General features: G+C 50.9%; 8 protein-coding genes across 8 annotated transcripts; 2 read left to right on the forward strand and 6 right to left on the reverse strand.

The window, feature by feature from the left end:
• Position 1: 1 nt before the first annotated feature.
• Positions 2 to 850, reverse strand: Aud_000240 (putative EF-hand calcium-binding domain protein; the record flags this gene model as incomplete). The annotated part of the gene is made up of 2 exons (XM_043285755.1): positions 2 to 723; positions 790 to 850. 2 exons carry the CDS (start codon positions 848 to 850, stop codon positions 2 to 4), a joined length of 783 nt encoding a protein of 260 aa, XP_043141690.1.
• A 592-nt stretch (positions 851 to 1442) lies between these two features.
• Positions 1443 to 4356, reverse strand: Aud_000241 (putative potassium/sodium P-type ATPase; the record flags this gene model as incomplete). Its single annotated transcript, XM_043285756.1, has 3 exons — positions 1443 to 2273; positions 2320 to 4222; positions 4277 to 4356. 3 exons carry the CDS (start codon positions 4354 to 4356, stop codon positions 1443 to 1445), a joined length of 2814 nt encoding a protein of 937 aa, XP_043141691.1.
• Positions 4357 to 6353: 1997 nt separating this feature from the next.
• Positions 6354 to 7183, forward strand: Aud_000242 (putative exosome complex subunit Rrp46; the record flags this gene model as incomplete). The annotated part of the gene is made up of 2 exons (XM_043285757.1): positions 6354 to 6689; positions 6770 to 7183. The coding sequence occupies 2 exons, from the start codon at positions 6354 to 6356 to the stop codon at positions 7181 to 7183; spliced, it is 750 nt and encodes a 249-aa protein (XP_043141692.1).
• Positions 7184 to 8316: 1133 nt separating this feature from the next.
• On the forward strand, positions 8317 to 10350 carry Aud_000243 (putative NAD+ kinase Utr1; the record flags this gene model as incomplete). Its single annotated transcript, XM_043285758.1, has 2 exons — positions 8317 to 9784; positions 9845 to 10350. The coding sequence occupies 2 exons, from the start codon at positions 8317 to 8319 to the stop codon at positions 10348 to 10350; spliced, it is 1974 nt and encodes a 657-aa protein (XP_043141693.1).
• Positions 10351 to 10875: 525 nt separating this feature from the next.
• On the reverse strand, positions 10876 to 11742 carry Aud_000244 (GAF domain-containing protein; the record flags this gene model as incomplete). Its single annotated transcript, XM_043285759.1, has 4 exons — positions 10876 to 10986; positions 11064 to 11468; positions 11544 to 11654; positions 11740 to 11742. 4 exons carry the CDS (start codon positions 11740 to 11742, stop codon positions 10876 to 10878), a joined length of 630 nt encoding a protein of 209 aa, XP_043141694.1.
• Positions 11743 to 13574: 1832 nt separating this feature from the next.
• Positions 13575 to 15357, reverse strand: Aud_000245 (putative GABA permease; the record flags this gene model as incomplete). Its single annotated transcript, XM_043285760.1, has 5 exons — positions 13575 to 13924; positions 13978 to 14820; positions 14877 to 15109; positions 15164 to 15224; positions 15270 to 15357. The coding sequence occupies 5 exons, from the start codon at positions 15355 to 15357 to the stop codon at positions 13575 to 13577; spliced, it is 1575 nt and encodes a 524-aa protein (XP_043141695.1).
• A 1310-nt stretch (positions 15358 to 16667) lies between these two features.
• On the reverse strand, positions 16668 to 17213 carry Aud_000246 (GNAT family N-acetyltransferase; the record flags this gene model as incomplete). Its single annotated transcript, XM_043285761.1, has 1 exon — positions 16668 to 17213. One exon carries the CDS (start codon positions 17211 to 17213, stop codon positions 16668 to 16670), a length of 546 nt encoding a protein of 181 aa, XP_043141696.1.
• A 394-nt stretch (positions 17214 to 17607) lies between these two features.
• On the reverse strand, positions 17608 to 18540 carry Aud_000247 (putative S-adenosylmethionine-dependent methyltransferase; the record flags this gene model as incomplete). Its single annotated transcript, XM_043285762.1, has 2 exons — positions 17608 to 18472; positions 18527 to 18540. The coding sequence occupies 2 exons, from the start codon at positions 18538 to 18540 to the stop codon at positions 17608 to 17610; spliced, it is 879 nt and encodes a 292-aa protein (XP_043141697.1).
• Positions 18541 to 18873: the final 333 nt, after the last annotated feature.

An 18873-nucleotide genomic window follows, 5' to 3' on the forward strand; every position in this document is an offset into this window, starting at 1 on the left:
CTTACGCACTCCCCTCCAGCAACACCCACCGCACCAAGTCCGCAATCGTCCGACTCACCTGGTCCGTCCGGGGAATCTCATGCCCACCCCCATGATCAAACACCCTCCTCTTCGCTGGCTCACAAATCCCCGAAAGGTGCACCCCAGCGGCATACCTCGGATCCTTAGACCCATAAACATGCACCGTCGGAATCCCCAACTTAAACGGCCCACGGATCTCCTCCCGGAGCTCCTCCTCGTCCACCGCCCCACCCACCGACGCCGAGCCGGTCCACCGCGCCGAGCCCCTTGCCAATATCGACGCAGAATGAGCCTGCAACGCCAACGCCTCCCTCCCCAGCCGATCGCGCTCCTTCACCGTGTCCGAAATCTCGAACCCTATGCCCTCAAGCAGCTTCAGCGGCGCCCCGCCGCAGATGAAGATCGCCGCCTTGAACGGGGGAGGCTCCGTGGGTTCCTGCACTTGGTGGAGGAGGAGCATCGCGGCGCCGAGGGCGCAACCTTGCGAGAACATCATGACCGCATCGTAGGGGCCCCGCTGTGCAATAAGACCCTTGAGCCAGGTACATGTTTTCTGGATTGCCTCGGGGGAATCATCTTCCCAGAAGGAGTAGTAGGGAGCGGGGTAGAAGAGGTCGATTCCCGCTGCGGCGGTGGAGGGGTAGCAGCCGTCTATGAAGTCGAAGTCGATGCGGAGGTCGGTGAGGTGAGAGCGGAAGCTTGCTGGAGGGAGGGGTTAGTTGCGAACTTGCGGACAGCTGATAAGCAAGGGCGGGGTAGGTTACGGACCCGTCTGGGAGTTGAATATGGCGGCGCTGGTGCCCTTGCCGTGGAGGCCTAACACCTTCATTATTATGGCGGGACTTTGCGAGAGAGATGGCAGTGAGACGGGGAGATTACTTTGAATATGCAGAGAAAGGGATAGGATAATGCCAACCTGGCAAGAAATTCGCTGGGGCTGGAATCCAAACCCCTCCGTCAGCAAAGCGCCCCCACTACAGCCCCAGCCTGCAGGTTGGTTTGTTGATAACGGCGTTCTCGGTTTGGCTTCATGTAGTTTGCCAGTACGAATGGACTTATCTTCCCCGAGCTCAGAGGTGGCGTCAAAGTAGCAGCAGAGCTAATTTCCCTTCATCAATCACTACTTATGGTTATTTAGTTTAGCTAGCTGTCATCCTCGCCGGTTCTGAGACACTTTTAATATATATTCAAGTGGCCAATCATAAATTGATGGATTTGGGCAACACGAATACTAAGGTAAGAGAATCTACAATCATAGCAAAACAAATTGTCAACAAGCGAATCTAGTCGACGACAAAAGACGAAGCGCAATGTGTGTTGAACACTAGCCAGAAGCCAGAACCGTCGGAGCTGCCGAAAATGGTTGAGCATTCTCAGGCTCTGTGTCAATCTTCAACCCCAGTTCTTGCTCCTCACGTCCTCTACTTCATCTCCACGCTGGCATTGGCACTCATCGACAAAAGAGTAGATGGCGTCAAACCAGCTCTCATCTCAGCATCCATTATGGTGAGCATTGCGTTCTTCCCGGTTCCAATCCCGTAAGCCCTCTTGGTTGCCTTCCAACTTTCCACAAGCGCTAGGTAAACAGCGACACATCCGAAGACAATTCCCCACTCCCACCCGATACCTTGATGTTTGAAAACCAGTCTGTTGACAGCAGGCAAGTAGATCACTGGAAAGGCCACAACGAAACCGGCAATCACTGCCCAAAACAGGAAACGATTTCTCCATATGGACTGGAACACAGAGAGCTTGCCAGGATATTTATCAGGATCTAGATTGAACAGAGACCGAGAGAAATGTTTGACCTCCCACGCTGTGATCAGTAGAAGAAACGTCAGCGAGGCATAGGTTGTAGCACGTGCTCGGAAGACGACGTTGCATGTTTCGTTCCAGCCATTGTTGCAATCTTCTCCCAGGTCAGAAATACCAGCACCAGCTCCATAGATGACGCTCACAAAGGCGACGAGACATAAAGATCCCATGAATGTACCGTAGATCATTTTGTCCGTGATAAGCTCCTTGGTGAAGACGCCCACCTTCAGGTCATGTGGTGGACGGTACATTAGATCAGGCTGCCCTTCTTCTAATCCCAACCCTAAAGCTAGGAACGACGAAGTGACTAGGTTGGCCCAGAGGATTTCAAGCGGCGAAATAGGAAATATCGAGTTTCCCTGCTTATCTTTGAATGCGAGAGCTATCAAGAGCAAGATCACCTGAGCGATATTTGATATAAGCAGGTGCATCAAGAACTGCAGGTGTTAGTCATGCTATACAAAACCGCCAACTTGAGATTACCTTCTGGATGTTGTCAAAGAGTCGTCTTCCTTCCTCCACTGCCTTCACGATAGATGAGAAGTTATCGTCTGTGAGTACCATGTCGGCCGCTTCCTTTGCAACATCACTGCCATTCTTGCCCATTGCAATGCCAACATCTGCGCGTTTCAAAGCGGGCGAGTCGTTGACTCCGTCGCCTGTCATCACACAGAAAGCGCCACGTCGATGCATCGCCTCAACCATTCGAACTTTTGTTGCAGGGCTACATCTGGCGATCACAAGAGGTAGCTGCTCGATGGCGTCTATCTCAGCATCAGACAGTTCATCAAATTCGGCAGCGGCCATGACCAAGCGACTTGATCTGGCATCCATCATTGGACCGAGAATTCCCACTTCCGACGCAATTGCTGTCGCCGTTTTGATGTGGTCACCAGTGAGCATATGCACGGTGATTCCGGCCATCTGACACTTTCGAACGGCAGCAGCGGTTTCGACACGGGGAGGATCGTAGAGCCCTACAAGACCGCAGAACTCAAGATTGGCCTCAGCCATGGCGCGTGGAAACACTTGGGATTGATCCTCAAGGGGTGTTCTTTTGTGTGCAATGCAGAGAACGCGAAGACCTTCACCGGCCATTCTGTCAGCTTCAGACTGAATGTTTTCCTTTTTCTTCTCAGATATGGCGAGGCCTGATAGAACAGCTTCGGGAGCTCCCTTCGTATACACCTCGTTAATATTTTCGCGCGAATTTTTGTAAACGATTGTCATCCGCTTAATAGAAGAGTCAAACGGATACTCTGTATCGAGCTGCATACCGTCTCTCTGCAGTATCGTCGATTTCTCGTAACCGACACGCAGCGCCAGAACGTTGAGGGCAACCTCGGTGGGTTCTCCAACAGCAGTCCAGCGACTACTTGAGGCGCCAGATGGCTCCTCATTTTGAACGACTGACATATTACATAGAGAAATTGTGGCGAGAAAAGTAGAGAGAGCCGGGTTATCACCATGCTTTTCGGGAACCCAGTCAGACCCGTTCAATTGAACTAAACCGCTAGTAGGGTCGTACGGGTCTGTAGTGTCCTGAACAGTCAGAGTACCGGCACCTGGTATCCACGCCGTACGTGCAATCATCCTTCCTTGCGTCAAGGTTCCCGTCTTGTCAGAGCAAATGTTTGTGACACCCCCAACAGCTTCCAGACATTGAAGCTTCCGGACAATGACGTTCCCCTTTGCCATTGCTTTGGTTCCCACTGCCATCGTTATCGTAAGCACAGCAATTAAGGATTCTGGAATCACGGCCACGCCAATGGCTATTCCGTATATCAAGACTTCTCCTTCAATGTCCCACTTGTTGACAGAAAAGACGATAATAGCCAGGAGTACTGCGAGAGCAAAAAGAAGGAGGGCAAATTTACTCAACTTGACCTGTAGTGGAGTCCCAACGAGGCCGAGGAGATTCTCCGCTGTTGACTTGACGTAGCGGACGGCTCGAACGAGCCTGCTGGAGTCGGCGTCGTCTGAAGTCTCCTGGAGAAGTTTAGCTATTCTGCCCACTTCGGTTTTCATTCCGGTAGCAGTGACGATTCCGGTTGCCCGTCCTTGTGTCATGCTACATCCGGAATATGCCATGTTTGTTCTATCGCCGATGGGCATATTGCGGGAAGTATGCACAATCTGTGAGGCCTTGTTCACAGGCAAAGATTCGCCCGTTAGCAAGGCCTCATCCATTGATATGTTCGTACCGTCGATCAACCTCAGATCTGCAGGAACGATGTCGCCAACTGTCAGTTGAACAACATCGCCGACGACAACAGACTCCGCCGGGACGGAGACTACGCGGCCGTCTCGCAGTACCTTGCATACAGGTGCGGAGAGTCGATGCAGTGACATGATTGTCATTTCTGCCCGGTAGTCTTGGACGAACCTAAGAAATATGGATCAGACTGAGGCCATCAAAAACCAGAGTATATAAACCTACCCTACGACAATGTTGAGGACGATGACTGCTGTGATCACACCTCCCTCGATGTAATCATGGATACCGAAGGATATAGCCATAGTGATGAGGAGAACCTGGGTTTACATTGGTATCATTTGGCAAATTAAAGTTTTGACAGACCGGAATGTGGGCCTGCAGGAATGATAATACCATAGTTAGACTATTGGAAACCTGCCTCAACAGTATTTTCCAGGTCGATACGCCCTCGATTTCTTGAACCCTGTTTGGGCCATCCCGCTCCAAGCGAGTGGCAGCTTCCGTACTTGATAGGCCATTTCTGGAAAATCGAGTCAGAGAGAGGTAGCAGATTGAGTGAGCAATTACCGAAAATGTCGAACTTACTGAACATCGACCTGGAGAAGCCTTGCCAGTTGCTCAGGAGAGAGAGTGTGTGCAGAGTGAGCTGAGCTCGCATCATTGCCAAAGGCAGCATTTGCCGATTTATAGGACTGTGGCTTTGAGACTTCTAGAGTGGCAGGATACTCTAGCTTCTCCACGCCGAGTCCTGTTTCTACTTCACATGTGTGATTGCTTGAGACTGAAGTGTGTTTGTCCGTAAAAGGACATATAGGAGGTTCCGTCGATTCCTCGACATCAGGCGGAGACGTTTCAATGCCCATCCAATTAAGGTTCGTACAGACGCGGGAAGCCCCTTTGATGAATATCGGACTTGTGAGCCTCAGTGAAACGATAATGGGATGGGTTGTGTGTCTCTGATATTGAATGACAAGTGAAAGTTAGGATGCAAATGCACTTGCGGGGATTGTCCGAAGATATACCAGTCATCGTCTGGATGAAGTCCTTGCGTTGACTTGAGGACTGTGAGGGGTTGCCATGCTTCCATCTTCTCCTGCATGGAATATCATTGGAAAACGATGAATCGCTCTACCTTGGCCAAGTTCATTCGTACCTCAGTGTAATCGTCACTGGTTGATAGCGAAGGGAGACCAGATTCTGGGGCCGCTAAAGGCTTGGGCCATGGGTGGTTGGCCGTTAGATTGGTTGGAGATCTATCCGAGGACAGCCTCGCCGAGGCCGACAAGGAGTGTCACTCCATTATGATTCGTTCCCAGAGTCAAAATGATACCCAAGGCCAAGGATACGAACTAGCCATGCATGCTCATATATATCGGTGTGAGCGAATCCGGCAAGATACCCTGGACCACGTGAGCCGTTATGCAGGCCAGAAACAGTATCAACTTAGAAATTTGCTACAATGCATATCTAGGTACATCTAACTTGATGTAATAAGTATACAGGATGCGCCAGTGCAGGTGAGCTGGTGCCAATTACTAGTAGCTCTAGTACGATTCTTGCGTGACGAACTACCTTCTTTGGGAGTGGAGCCGTATTCACTGCCACTTTGCCAATGTTCTCGGCACTTGGAGATCGAAGACGTAAGACTCTGGAGGAAGGAGGAAGACACAAACCTAGCGGAATGACGCTGGTCGTCGTGAGCTGGCCGCTGCAGTAAGCCACATGATACGGAGTAGTTCTGCTTGGTATGATTCAAAAGAAAGAAGTCGCATTCCAATCTGATAGGCTTCTTTTCACTCCGTATGAATACTGGAAATCGGAGCTATTCTGCTTCAGTAGGTAAAATAACTACGTCGCCAGTATCCTGTGTCCTCTTGAGTCCAGAGGTGGCGGATACGGCGGAATTCTTGGGCCCAGTCAGTCTCTGTTACTGCCTGAATCATGTAGTAAAAAAGGAATATAGCTGGAATATGACTGCACAGAACAAGATGGTACAGGTGCTTTTAGACGTACTGTGTGTGTGTTGTTCCCTGCCATGCGTGGGTGCCATACCTAATCACCTGGTGGGGAGCGGGCCATTGAAGCACGCAGATCAGCCAATCGGGAAACAGCCCGCATTGTCCAACCTTGCAGCCAAAAATTTCCAGGCGGAAGGACGCTTTCTCACTCTCTCCAGCAGCTCGTTCTCTGACGCCAAACTCCCCGTCAATTGTCCGCTTTCCCAGGGGTCTTGGAGCTCTTTTCTGGCCTTTATTTAGTCGTCCAGCTTGTTTCCGACCGGCAATCATCGCAAGCTACAATGGTTGGACCGACCGCCTCCCTTACACCTCTTACCCGCGCCGACGGGTCGGCCTCCTACAAATGTCCTTCGAGCGGGTTCGACGTCCTAGGTTCCGTAAATGCTCCTGTCGAGCTGCCTGGCCGCCGTGATGCATTGAAGCCTGAAGAGGCGACTATCGAAGTTTTTGTGAAGCCTGGCACCACTCCTGGTGGGGTTGGTGAAAGATATGTCGAGGGCATCCTGAAGACTATGCTGGGGAGGTTGATTCTGGGACGAGAGAAGGGATATCCTCGTCGAGGCGTTGTCCTTACATTGGCGATAGTGGGTGGTCAAAACATCTGTCGGGGAGATTCGGTGAGTGTTTATTTCAATGGTGGTGAAATGTTAAACTTAGGCGAAAGTGGGCATCGCTGACTTTGGCCTGTACTCTCCAGTATCTGACTCTCCTTCCTGCTCTTCTCCATGCTTCTCTTCTGGCTCTAATATCGGCTTCTGTTCCCCTGTCAATGACCTTTACTGCATCCATCCTGGCAGTCACATTATCAGGAGATATTATCCGACAGCCTTCTGTTAGCCAAGCGGCAACCGCGAAATCTCTTCACGTTCTGGCATTCTCCAGCAAGGGCCACTTACTTCTGAATGAGAGCCAGGGAACATTCGACTTCGCTACCTGGGAAAGAGTTCATCAGCATGCCTCCACAATCTGTGGCGGGACATTGGCTGGTAGCGCCGATGGCGATGTCAATATGGAGGAAGAGAGAGGTGAACGAAGTTTGAATAAATTTATGCGGGAGACTATTGAGGACAAGGTCTACCAGAATTATGCTTGGAAGATTGATGCGGCGTGATGCTGGGGCCAAAGTGATCACAGCTGCATGAACATACTGGTAGCACATAGGTGCTATTTCGGGATGCTCCTTCAAGCCATGGCTTCCCGCGCATTCGGCAACGTCAGATTCGCTCTTTTGGCATGACCAGAGCGCATTTTGGCGTCCGCACTATTGCAAGGCACATCCTGGAGCCCTTCCATTGGTGCGCACAGGCGTTTTGCTCTCCAGGCGTCACCATATTTGACGGATTCTTCCACGAGCCCATACCGCACGACACACTAATCTAGTCTCCGGCTCTAAAGTGTCTGGCCCTGATGTGCTGTACGCTGTCGACTTCTGCTAGACGATCTTTGGCCATTCCTGGGGGATATCCGTTTTGACAGTGAATTTCTAAATATGGATCACCAACAGGAGGAAACAACCCCTCCAACGTGCAGAATACCGGACTGAATTAGCCAGCTATAAACTCAAATTCTATATGATTTTCACAGCACGTCCAGCAAACTGGCGATTAGGAATGAATCCGTGGTGACTTGACCGTATTGCCACGATCCCTCTCCCCCTCAGGCTTCCGCGTCCGCTAGATGACTATCTCCTCCCACTCCTGGGACCAGAGCCATTATGTTAAAGAAAAGCCATTCTTATCATAACAGTAAAGTAGCACCAAGATGACGATATGCATTCCATGAGAAAGAATGCTGCTTCACCTTGTTCTGGTAATGCAAAACATTATGCTTTTGTGATGATTAGTGATCGTCCTGAAATGATGATGAAAGATTACGGACGCCTGACCATGGAAGCAGATCGAAGTGTTGACTGGACTGCCATTAATTGCCGGAGATTCTTACTCGCGAACCCTGGCTGAGGAGGATGGCTGTAATCCGCCGCCAAAACCCCGTTACATCCGAACACGGCTGCCGCGGCTGCTCCGCCTCCTCCAGTACTGGACTAGTACCTAGTAGTCGGTCCATTTCCCCCGTCCATGTTGGTCATTCTTCCCTTTTTGTCCACCTTCCGCTGGAAATAACAATAATTCCGTCTTACGCCAAAGAGACACAACACCCGAAGTCAATGGAATAATCACAAATCCCCCCTCCCAAAGGCAGTCAGCCCTACACCTCTGCTACTCATTTGCGGCCTTTGTCATCCTCATGGCTTCCTCTTCTTCAAGCCATGGCCCCCTAAAACCCCAATCCGACTCCCTTCCCTCTGAATCCTCCGCTCTCTCGTCATCCTCATCACCACCGCTCTCCTCCGCAGCCCCACTATCAGGTCCAACTTCTCCAGACTCTTGTCCCTTGACGTCCACAACTGTCGGTGCATCGCTCCTTCGGGACTATGCCAGTCATATAGATCCTTCTCAGACGACAAATGATCTTCATGTGAACCAACCCACCTCCGGACTGTCCAACAGTAGGGCCAACGTCCCGCAGAAGCTTGAGCTTCACCAGGGAGAAGCGCCGCCCGTCGCCTCGTTACCTTCATCCCCTTTCCTCTCTTTCCGCAGTGCGGGTCCCCTGGGTTCGCAGCACCGCAAAAACGCGTCGTCAAGCGACCTTATACCCCGACAGACGATCATGAAGGCCCTCGCATCGCGACCGTCGCTGTGTACCAATCCAAATTCCAATGCGCCGCTGGCGGCATCTTTAGGATTATTAGCCACAAGCCCCAACTCGAGTTCTTCAGCGGAGACAGAGCATCAACGGTCCAGCAACTCATCGTCACAGAAGCTTTCCGCGGCTCTTTCGAACCTACAGCTAGGCAAATACCTGGAAAGGTCGCCCTCCACGGCGCAGCTGGTACTGCAATCGCCATGCTTTTTCCATCGACGGTTTGACGATGCCGTCAACATTCAGAAGGTGCTGGAGGAAATCGCCGACGATGAGTGGTTGTCTCATTCGCGGCTGGTACAAACTGCAACCGGAGTGCGGGAGGTATCGAAGCAGCTTCAAAGGCGGCCGATCAAACGGGCAGTGAAAAATGTGATGATTGTGACAAAGGCGCGCGATAACCGTCTGGTGCACCTGACGCGAGAGCTAGCCGAGTGGCTTCTCTCGACCCCGCGATATGGGAGCGACCTGGGGGTTAATGTATGGGTCGATTCCAAGCTACGGAATTCCAAACGATTTGATGCAGCGGGACTGCTGCAATCGGAACCGCGATTTGAGCAGATGTTGCATTACTGGACTCCGGATCTCTGTTGGGCCGCTCCGGAGAAATTTGATCTTGTCCTTACGTTAGGCGGAGATGGCACGGTTCTATTCACCTCGTGGCTTTTCCAGCGGATTGTTCCGCCGGTGCTCTGCTTCTCACTCGGAAGCCTGGGCTTTCTGACGAATTTCGAGTTTGAGAATTACAAATCACATTTGAATGATGTCATGGGAGACGTCGGCATGCGCGTCAACCTGAGGATGCGGTTTACCTGCACGGTCTTCCGCAAGGACCGAAGCAAAGGGGCAGAAGCAGGTGCAGTCGAAGAAGGAGAGCAATTCGAGGTTTTAAATGAGTTGGTTATAGATCGGGGGCCGTCGCCTTATGTGTCAAATCTTGAGTTGTACGCCGACAATGATCTCTTGACTGTGGTCCAGGCGGACGGCTGTATCTTCTCCACGCCAACAGGTAAGTGCTCTGAACTCGGTTCAAATGGTTTACCCATTGGCTAATGGTTGGTTATTTTAGGATCTACGGCGTACTCTCTGTCCGCAGGCGGCTCTCTTATTCATCCTTCTATTCCTGGCATTCTTCTTACTCCTATCTGCCCCCATACTCTGTCTTTCCGTCCAATGGTACTGTCAGACTCGCTGTTGCTCCGTATCGCCGTTCCGACGGGGTCGCGCTCCAGTGCCTACTGTTCATTTGATGGCAAGGGACGCGTTGAACTCCGCCAAGGGGACTATGTGACCGTTGAAGCCAGCCAGTACCCCTTTCCTACTGTGGTCTCCGGTAGCGGGGAATGGTTTGAAAGTATTCAACGAGCACTGCGTTGGAACACGCGCGGAGCGGTCCAGAAAAGCTGGAATCGCGATGGCTCCGATGACATATACGCAGACGAGGAAGAGGAGGAATGGGACATTGATACCGATGCCGGTCTGGTTGGCACCGACAGCGGTATCGGGCCCAGCGAGGACGGTGACTCGGGGACTACCAGTCCGATGAAGCGACAGATGAGCCTGCTCAATATGTAGCTGGCTGCGCTTGCCTTTTGTATATTTTCTCACTTCCATTTTACTCGTGTATTGCGTTACACTTTACTGCATGCTCTCCGCAAGACACTGCGGATCCACTATGGGACTGGCGTTGGTTATATACGTTTATCCAACGGATATGGGACATTCACTTTGCTCGAAGAACGATGGGATAGAATTTCAGGGTTATGCTTATACAGTCATAGACTATCTTTGTCAAGACACAGAGGTGTGCTTAGGATACTTCGTTACCACCTTGCTTTTGCAGAACTCACTTGATCTGAGGACTCTCTTCCCCTTTTTGCTCAATGAGCGGAAACTTGCTATGGTACAGTTGAAATATTGAACAAATAGACCTACCTCAATGATCTATTCAAACTATAACTCTTCATACACTCAGATGAATGCCATGCGCAAACCAAATTCCAAACCATAGTTCGAAGTAGAGAATATTCTCAAGAAAAGACACGCCTCAACTTGTGAAGCAAAGCCCAGCCAAACATCAAACCACGTATATACGCACACTTACCAATCACAACACTCAGACAAGAGCGAAGCAAGCTCCTCCAGCCACTTCTTATCCTCCTCATCGAACCCAGCCGGCTCCGTACAATCAACATCGATGATCGCAACCGTCTACACGCCTCCGATCAGCAACACAGCACAACACAACACAGCACACCTCAACCCTCCATCGGAGTCAACAAACTCACCTCTCCACCAGCCAAAATCGGCACCACAATCTCACTCCGACTGCTCGCGTCGCAGGCGATATGGCCCGGGAAACTCAACACGTCTGGCACAATCACCGTCTCGCGTTTCTCCGCCGCGGTACCACACACGCCGCGCCCGAAGCGGATCTCCTGGCAGGCGGGGCGGCCCTGGAATGGTCCCAGCAGCAGGACATTGGTGGTGCTGCTTGGTGTATTCTGGGAAGAGCCGAGCGCGGGGAATTTATCCTGGCGGATGTAGAAGCCTGCCCAGTTTACGGAGGACGAGGGGGACGGGAGGGCGGCGTAGGCGTGCCAGAGGAGGGAGGCGACGTTGGAGAAGTTGCTGTGTTTGTTAGCAGACCAAGATCCTGTGTGTTTGGGTTGGTACGGGACTAGGGTGAATACCTGACCTGTAGTTGTGAGTTGTGTTAGCGAGCTGGGTAACTTGTGGAGGTGAGGCAGCAGGGGGGGGATGCTTACCCAATTGCGCTGGCCTGTTACTAGGCCTTTGGCTTGTTCGAGGACTTGCGCGTATACCTCCGACTTAGTGGGTTCTTGGGAAGTTGAGAAGTAGGAGGAGTCGGCGTGAGGCTGGATTGTGGTTGTGGTTGTGGTCAGCGCATGCCTGAAGTGGGTGGTGTGGGGAGGATATCGAGCGAATGGGATAGTGACGCACCATGATGGAGGATGTAGTGACCTGTCGGGTCTATTTTTACAAAATTCGTCGATTGTGTAGGTGTAGTTCTGATCTGAGAAAATTGGAGAAGTCTTGGAGAGAAAAAGTAAGATAGCTGGTGTGGGGTTGGTGCTTATCGATAACTGCCTTTGGTGACAAAATCGACTCCTCATTTCCGTCTGCGATTCCGTCATCTCTCCGTGCCGCAATCAAAATAAAGGACTCAGTGACTGGGATGGGTCTGGGATTGCATCTTGACTTTACTTGCGTCTATCCATTCGCTCTGTTGTCTTCATTGGGATCGATCGTCACACCCATGGCGATACTCCAGTGTGGCGTATATCATGTTAGCGATTTGACTTCTGAAGACATAGGAATCGTCCTATGTTTCATGCGCGGGAATTGATACAGCGACACCCCTAGCTAACCATGGATCATATATATCAAAGTCTGCTTCGTCATACCGTGGAGTCACGGCCTGCAGTCTTAACATTTCCTCCCAATCACTTTCTGAGAGTATCCAAGACCAGGCGAAAAACATTCGGCTCGCGAAAGGCAGAGTAACGTACGTATCTGAGAGGGGATAAATTGTGCGTGCTGCACACATATATACACTGTGAGCCTCTGGTAGAATCGCCACGAGTAATAGCCATTCTACCTTATCCTATTGTTCATCCGTCATCGATGTATAACGACCGCAAAGTACGTTGGTGGTCCGATATCAATGGGATTATAAGGAATTCCCTGAGGGCGTTGACTACGGTCAACTACACTCGCCCTATTGATGTATATAGTCTTCTCGGGCAAATGCTCCACCCGCAACTTCAGGAACCTAGCAATCATTTGAATGAAAGCAGGCATGCGCGATGCATTGCAAGCGGGTCATTAAGGCAAGGAGCCGACAAAGAATGGCCGACGACGTGGACCAGGATATTGTCTTCTCAATTGGGCTGTTCCTGGGGAACCCGCTCCCTAACGTATCACGGGATGCTTAGAATGTCTGTGTATGGCTCCTCCAGTGGCTCTGCAGCTTTGGCATTCACGTGCTGAGGATGTGAATTGGCCGTTCAGGTCCAGGCAAGAATCAAGAGCCTGCTGCATCCTGAACATGAGGCAGTAGGCCTCTTTCGCGAGCTGGGTCTCCGATGGTATCGTCTAGAACCACGGCAAATAGATAGTCATTTTTGCGAAGGAACGCTGCGACACCGGGAGATGCATCGTACAATTTTTGCAGCGTGGGCAAATCTGGGAGATCTAAAAGAATAATTCGTAGCGCGAACCAACAAACTCGGCTGAATGGGTCCTTGTCTTTTGCCGTCCTTTCCCAGGTGGTAAGTAGTATTATCGACCAGTCTGTCGCCGCCTAAGGAAGCGGGCTTAGGGAGAGAAAATGTCGATTGATAGTTGCAGCAACAGTTTAGACTGTACGATGAGAAACATTGGTTGAAAGCAGAGAATGCTTCTTTCAAGGGAGCTCATCTAAATTAGTTTCTCGTATAAGTGTCGGTTAATTGGAGAGCCCCTGGCAGTGTACTCTGTACAAGAGAGCAATGCACGTTGCCAACCCGGCTAGCGGCTGTACCACGCATGAACTGCTTTCAATCCACGACGGCACTAGCGGCCTCGAGGTGATTGGGGCTGGCCAAGGTGCCATATATACGAGACGACTGGAGACGACTACTCTTGCGGCTGCGGAGGTAGCTCACTCATTGCTCGCTTCCACCAGACATACCTGCCTGTGTCTACTGATCAGTGTCGGCATCGTCCGTCAACACCAAGTGTTGGCTTCTGTAGATTCTGATATCTATACAACATATATACAATGTGCATCGCGATTACTTCTTCTCTACCACTGCCTCCGATCGAACCACCTCCTCCCGTCCATGCAAAACACTCATATTTCCCGGTCCAGTGAAGTGTTTCTGACCGGTAGTGAACCAGGTAACCAGACTAATCAGCGCAATCACGCCAATCGCGGCAGAAGTATAGTTCATTGAGTTCTTGTCAACGGGGTAATAGGTCGGGAAATTGAAAGTAATGGATGCGAAGAGCAGGAAGAGAAGCCCCAGGACATTGAGAGTGATGGAGATCCACGGCGGCAGAGCAAAAGGTCCTTTCATTTCTTTCTGATGGCCAGTGACGTAGCCGAGGAGACGGCTGAAGAGGGCCATTGCGTATGATAAATCTATAGAGGATCAGCAGGGTTTTGAGAATAGGACGGGGTATATCGGGGCATACAAAATCCCTCTGTTGAGATCGCAATGACAGTTTCAAATCCAGTCGTGGTGCCAAAATCAATTGCATCCAGAGCGAGTTGTACGGCCAATGTCAGCAGCACAGCGTTGACGGGCACTTGGCGCTTGCTCTCAACTTTGGCAAAGACCCTGGAGAAGGGCAGGCCGTGGTCGCGGGCGAACGCGTAGACTGAGCGTGAGCCCTCAGCGAGCAGATTGTTGCCCGCCACGATGACAATGACGGCGATCATGCTAGACAGAAAGCAGGCACCGACTTTACTGCCGGTAGAATCGTAGAAAATCTGAATGACGGGTACGCCGGTGGATGTGCTGGCTGTTTCGTTAATGTCGCCGATGCAGAAGCAGAGGGTGAGGAGGAAGGCGAAGCCGGTGACTGCACCAAGTGCGACGGAGAGAATGATGGCTTTGGGGGCTTCTTTCGAGGCGGACTTCATCTCCTCGGTCATGTGTGCGGGTGCATCGTAGCAGCACATCCCAAAGCAGGACTGGAGGATCCCGACGATAGCGGCCATCGCTGGACCCCAGCCGGTGAAATTCTGAAACTCGGAGAAAACGAACGCTGGGGGCTGTTTGTGGTCGTTTGTGGCCAGGAGGACAATCATGGTGATGAGGAAGGAGCCCACGTTCCAGACCAGGATGAAGCGTGATATGCGGTTGAGTAGATGAGGGCCCCATATATTGATGGCGGCCGCTATGAAAGCAACGAGGTACGCGACAAGAACAGTCTGCCATCTTTCGATGGTGTATTCGGGAAAGATGAGATTGGCCATTCCAAGGACAAAGTTGGCTGCAATGTAATTGTTCGTGGCACCCATTGCAAGAACTCCTGCCTCAAATAAGTATGCAGCAAAGAATCTAATGACTGAGAATCTACCGACATACCTATAAGCATGAACCATCCACTTATGTATGACAGCCCGCGTGCGATCTTTGGGGGAGCTAGAGCGGCCACCCACGAGTACTGTCCCCCTGCGACAGGGTACATGGAACACATCTCCGCCATGGGAAGCGCAACTGCAAGTGTAAGAAGACTGACGCCGATGAAACTGAATACCATGACCGGAGGGCCACCCGACGTGACTCCTACAATAAAGACGCCGCTCAAGGCAGTCCATCTGATAAGTCAGCATGTATTTCCACAATAAGACAGAGAAAGGGAGAATGCGTACGATGTGACGACGCTGAAGCTGAAACCAATCATACCCAACAGACCAAAGGTCCGCTTGAGCTCTGCTCTACGTCAGTATAGTCATGCACTTGGGACAGTGTTCGCACCTTGTTCATAGCCAAGATTCTCAAGACGAACATCTTCTCCGGCTGTCGGCTGAAAGACTTGCTTGTTATCCTCCTCAATGACCACCATGATGACAGTAGGCACAGAATACCTCTCTCTTGCAAGATTCAGAAGTTGGGTTCGAGATGAAATGACCCTGCCGAAGGCGACGGGCTTTTAAGCTTTAACTCCCCCTCCCGAACGCCTCCACGAGCCTGCATCTTCCCTTGGATGGGAGTCACCCCTTCGGATAGCACAACAGACGGAGACACCATGAGGGTTGAAGGTAGAGAGCGAAGGCTTGATAAGGATAAGATAGATAGTCGACCAAGATTTCCCAATCGAGAAGGTCTCCGCGATGACAGGTGGGTCAGGTTCAGGATTCAAGTCGAATGATCGTGAGGGGAATCGAGAAAAGCCAAATCAGCTAAGAGAGATGTGAGATAGTCTAATAATGGGTCCGGCATAGGTGAGAAAGTGCGGAGATATCGTGGAGTGTCTTTGCATTTGTCAAGAAGAACCTGTGCTGTGGTTTTCGCTCTGATAACGCCGTTGCTCTACTCCACCCTCACCTCATCCAACTTTCACAGGTGACGAACCGGAAGAAATATCGAATAGCCACTTCTTTTCAATAGTATCCAGCCTTACAATTGGACAGGTCATCCGGTCCTCACCGGAGCCATCATCACACTGAAAAAGTATTCGTTTCTCGGGGATGGTGATCAATCAGGATCCAGGAGTGCTAACACAATTCATCAGGTAGGCAACAGCAGCGAATGCTCAGATAAAGTAGACGGTCATAGTACTGTGGAGACGTTTGCTAGCGGCAATGTAGAGAGAATTGCCTGAAGGACTTGCGAAGACACCTTAGAAGTCCTCTTGGCCAATATCAGACGAACCGGTCTTTAGCATGCCAGAGAGCAGCAAATTCTTGCCTGAGTGATACGTGTAACCCCAGATTCGCGGTATTCAGCCGGTGGCTCAAATTCGAGTAGGAGTTAAGGGTTAGATTGTCAAGAGCTACTGTAGTTTCTTGCGTTACGCTTGCCAGTGGCGCCTGAAGTCTCTCGAGTGTTCTCATATTGCGGTTGCGGCACGAATGATCAGATCAAAGTCGATCTACTGGATCTTGGTGCTTTGTTCCATGCTCTACCTGTGTAAAACTCCTTGTTAAGTGCTCCCATGTGATCCAAGCTTCGGCGCCGGTTGAGGGACTCACAAGGCTGTGATGCCTTATGATCTGATCAGTATGACTAGGCAATAAGACAGAGATGTACACTAAAGCACCTTTCCTTTATCACATTGCTGGATTACCTTCATGCGAAGTATAGCGACAGCAATCAAGTTCATTATCCCTTACGCAGGGATCAACTAAAGCCGGAACACATTTAGCCAGTGTACTATGCGTCCAGAGATTTCTTCTCTAGCTCCAGCTCCCATAACTCCCCTACCAATGTCGTTCCAAACCCTTCATGCTCCTCCTCCTTCACCAACTGAAACCCTTCTGCCTTGTATAGCCTCCTCGCTGAACCTAAGATACTCTGCGTCCAGAGCACCACTCGCTTATATCCAATCTCTCTCGCAAACTCGATACACTGCTTGATCATGGTCCTTCCGACTCCCATTCCCCGAGCGCTCGGCTCCACAAGGAGTAGGCGCAGTCTGGCTATATCGGGCGAGTCGACGTCCTTGACAAGCATCACACTGCCCACTGGCTCATTGGTGGTCTTGTCAGTGCGCTCCGCGATCCAACAGCGCTCCGAGGTAGGATCATGGTTTTGCTGAAAATCTGACGCGATTTTTGAGACTAGGGCGATGAACTTGTCGTTGAACTTGTACTCTTTTGCGTAGAGGGTGCCGTGGCGGGAGACTATCCAGTCTATGTCTGCAGGTTTGTGTTCACGGATTGTGATAGAATTTGTTGGAGGAGTTGCGATTTGAGCCATTTGGATGAAGATGATGCTGGTTAATTTGTACCAGCTGTTGATGAAGGTAGAATAGTCCAGGAATAAGTAGCTCGAGGGATCTAGATGGGACACAACATAGACGGCCCGGATGATGGATTCTCAGCAGCGAACGGAAAGAGTCTTCTTGAAGACAATCATTTTCTTCCACTGCTTCTGGCTTGAGCACCATATATGACCGTAGTTAATAGATGTGTGGCTTCATATTTGGGGGGGTATGGATGTCATCGACAGGGCGTGGGCATCCGCCCTTGGCTAACCAAGGTGTATCTACTTCAACTCACCCAAAAGATGGCCTTGCATCGTCGGGATTTTGTCAGGGAACGTCTTCATCTTTCCATTTGAATCCATTTCGTTAATAGGTGCGACATAGCGGCTATCTTCTCCGCGCCAAAATCAACGCACTCCCCCATTCAACATCCACCTCCACATCCTTCCAATCATCTCGCTGGAAAGACGGTTCAGCCTCTCGAATCTTGTCCATCATCTCATCAATAACATCACCACGTTGGTCGGTATTCCCGGGAGCCCTCCTCATCCTATCCGGCCATTTCCTCTGCCATGCGTGAAACGAACTCCATGTTCTGACATATTCCTCCATGGAACCCAAAGTTATCCTCGCATGCATGAACCGTGTCCCTCCCTCTGCTCCAGGCTCATACTCATCACGGGAGACATCTTCCCAGTCCTCGACCGGCGGCTGAACAGCACGCAATTTCTGTTGCACTATACTCCGACCAGGCTGCTGCCAGTAGCTTCCCAGTAGCCAAGGATCTTGCCCATATGCATACTCATTGATGATACTGGTTGCTCTGGGGTAGGACACGAGCACGTGGTCCTTGTAACCCCAGAAAGCCAGCGTGCCTCCTGATCGGACAATTCTTCTCATCTCCGGCCACAGCTTGGCATAGTCGAACCAGTGCGCGCTCTGCGCAGCGGTTACTAGGTCTACTTGCCCATCTGCAGCAAAAGGGCACTCTTCTGCTCTTTCTTGGTGGAAAGTTATGTTTGGGAAATCTGTGGACAACTGACGCGCCTCTTGGATCATCCCTGCGGATGGATCGCTGGCGAGGACCCGCTGGAAATGTGGACTGAGCTCGCGAGCGACTAGACCATGGCCTGTTCCCAAGTCAAGGGCTGTCCTTGATGGACCTCTATGATATGCAAGCACGGCGGAGTAGAGCTGTTTTGAGTATGTTGGCCGGAAAGCTGCATATAAATGGTGAGAAAAGGTATTACTCCTGTTGGTAGTCAGGACTTAAGAGTCTTCAACTAACACGAACTCGATGACTTACGCAAAGGAGGCCATACTGATGGATGACTTGCTGCTAGTGATGATTATTCCTTGCACTAGAACCCGGCACTCCCGAGTAGTAAGTTCGACAATTATGCCCAAGTGTCTCTATCATGATACTCTATGATGCCTGGCTTATATTAGATTCTCATCCTCCTGACAACCGCAATGTAGTTCAGGCCGATAAGCGGCAATTGCCAAATCGCTCGGTCTCCGATGTTCGGTTCTTCGCCGAGTCATATCAAACAACTCAACACATAGTGCAAACCGAGGTCACGAGTTCTATAGGAACATTGGCTAAGTATTATGCACCGTACACTTTGATTGGGGGGCGTGTGCTCAACTGAA

This window comes from Aspergillus udagawae (genome assembly GCF_001078395.1).
Source record: "Aspergillus udagawae IFM 46973 DNA, scaffold_1, whole genome shotgun sequence".
NCBI classification, from domain to species: Eukaryota; Fungi; Ascomycota; class Eurotiomycetes; order Eurotiales; family Aspergillaceae; genus Aspergillus; species Aspergillus udagawae.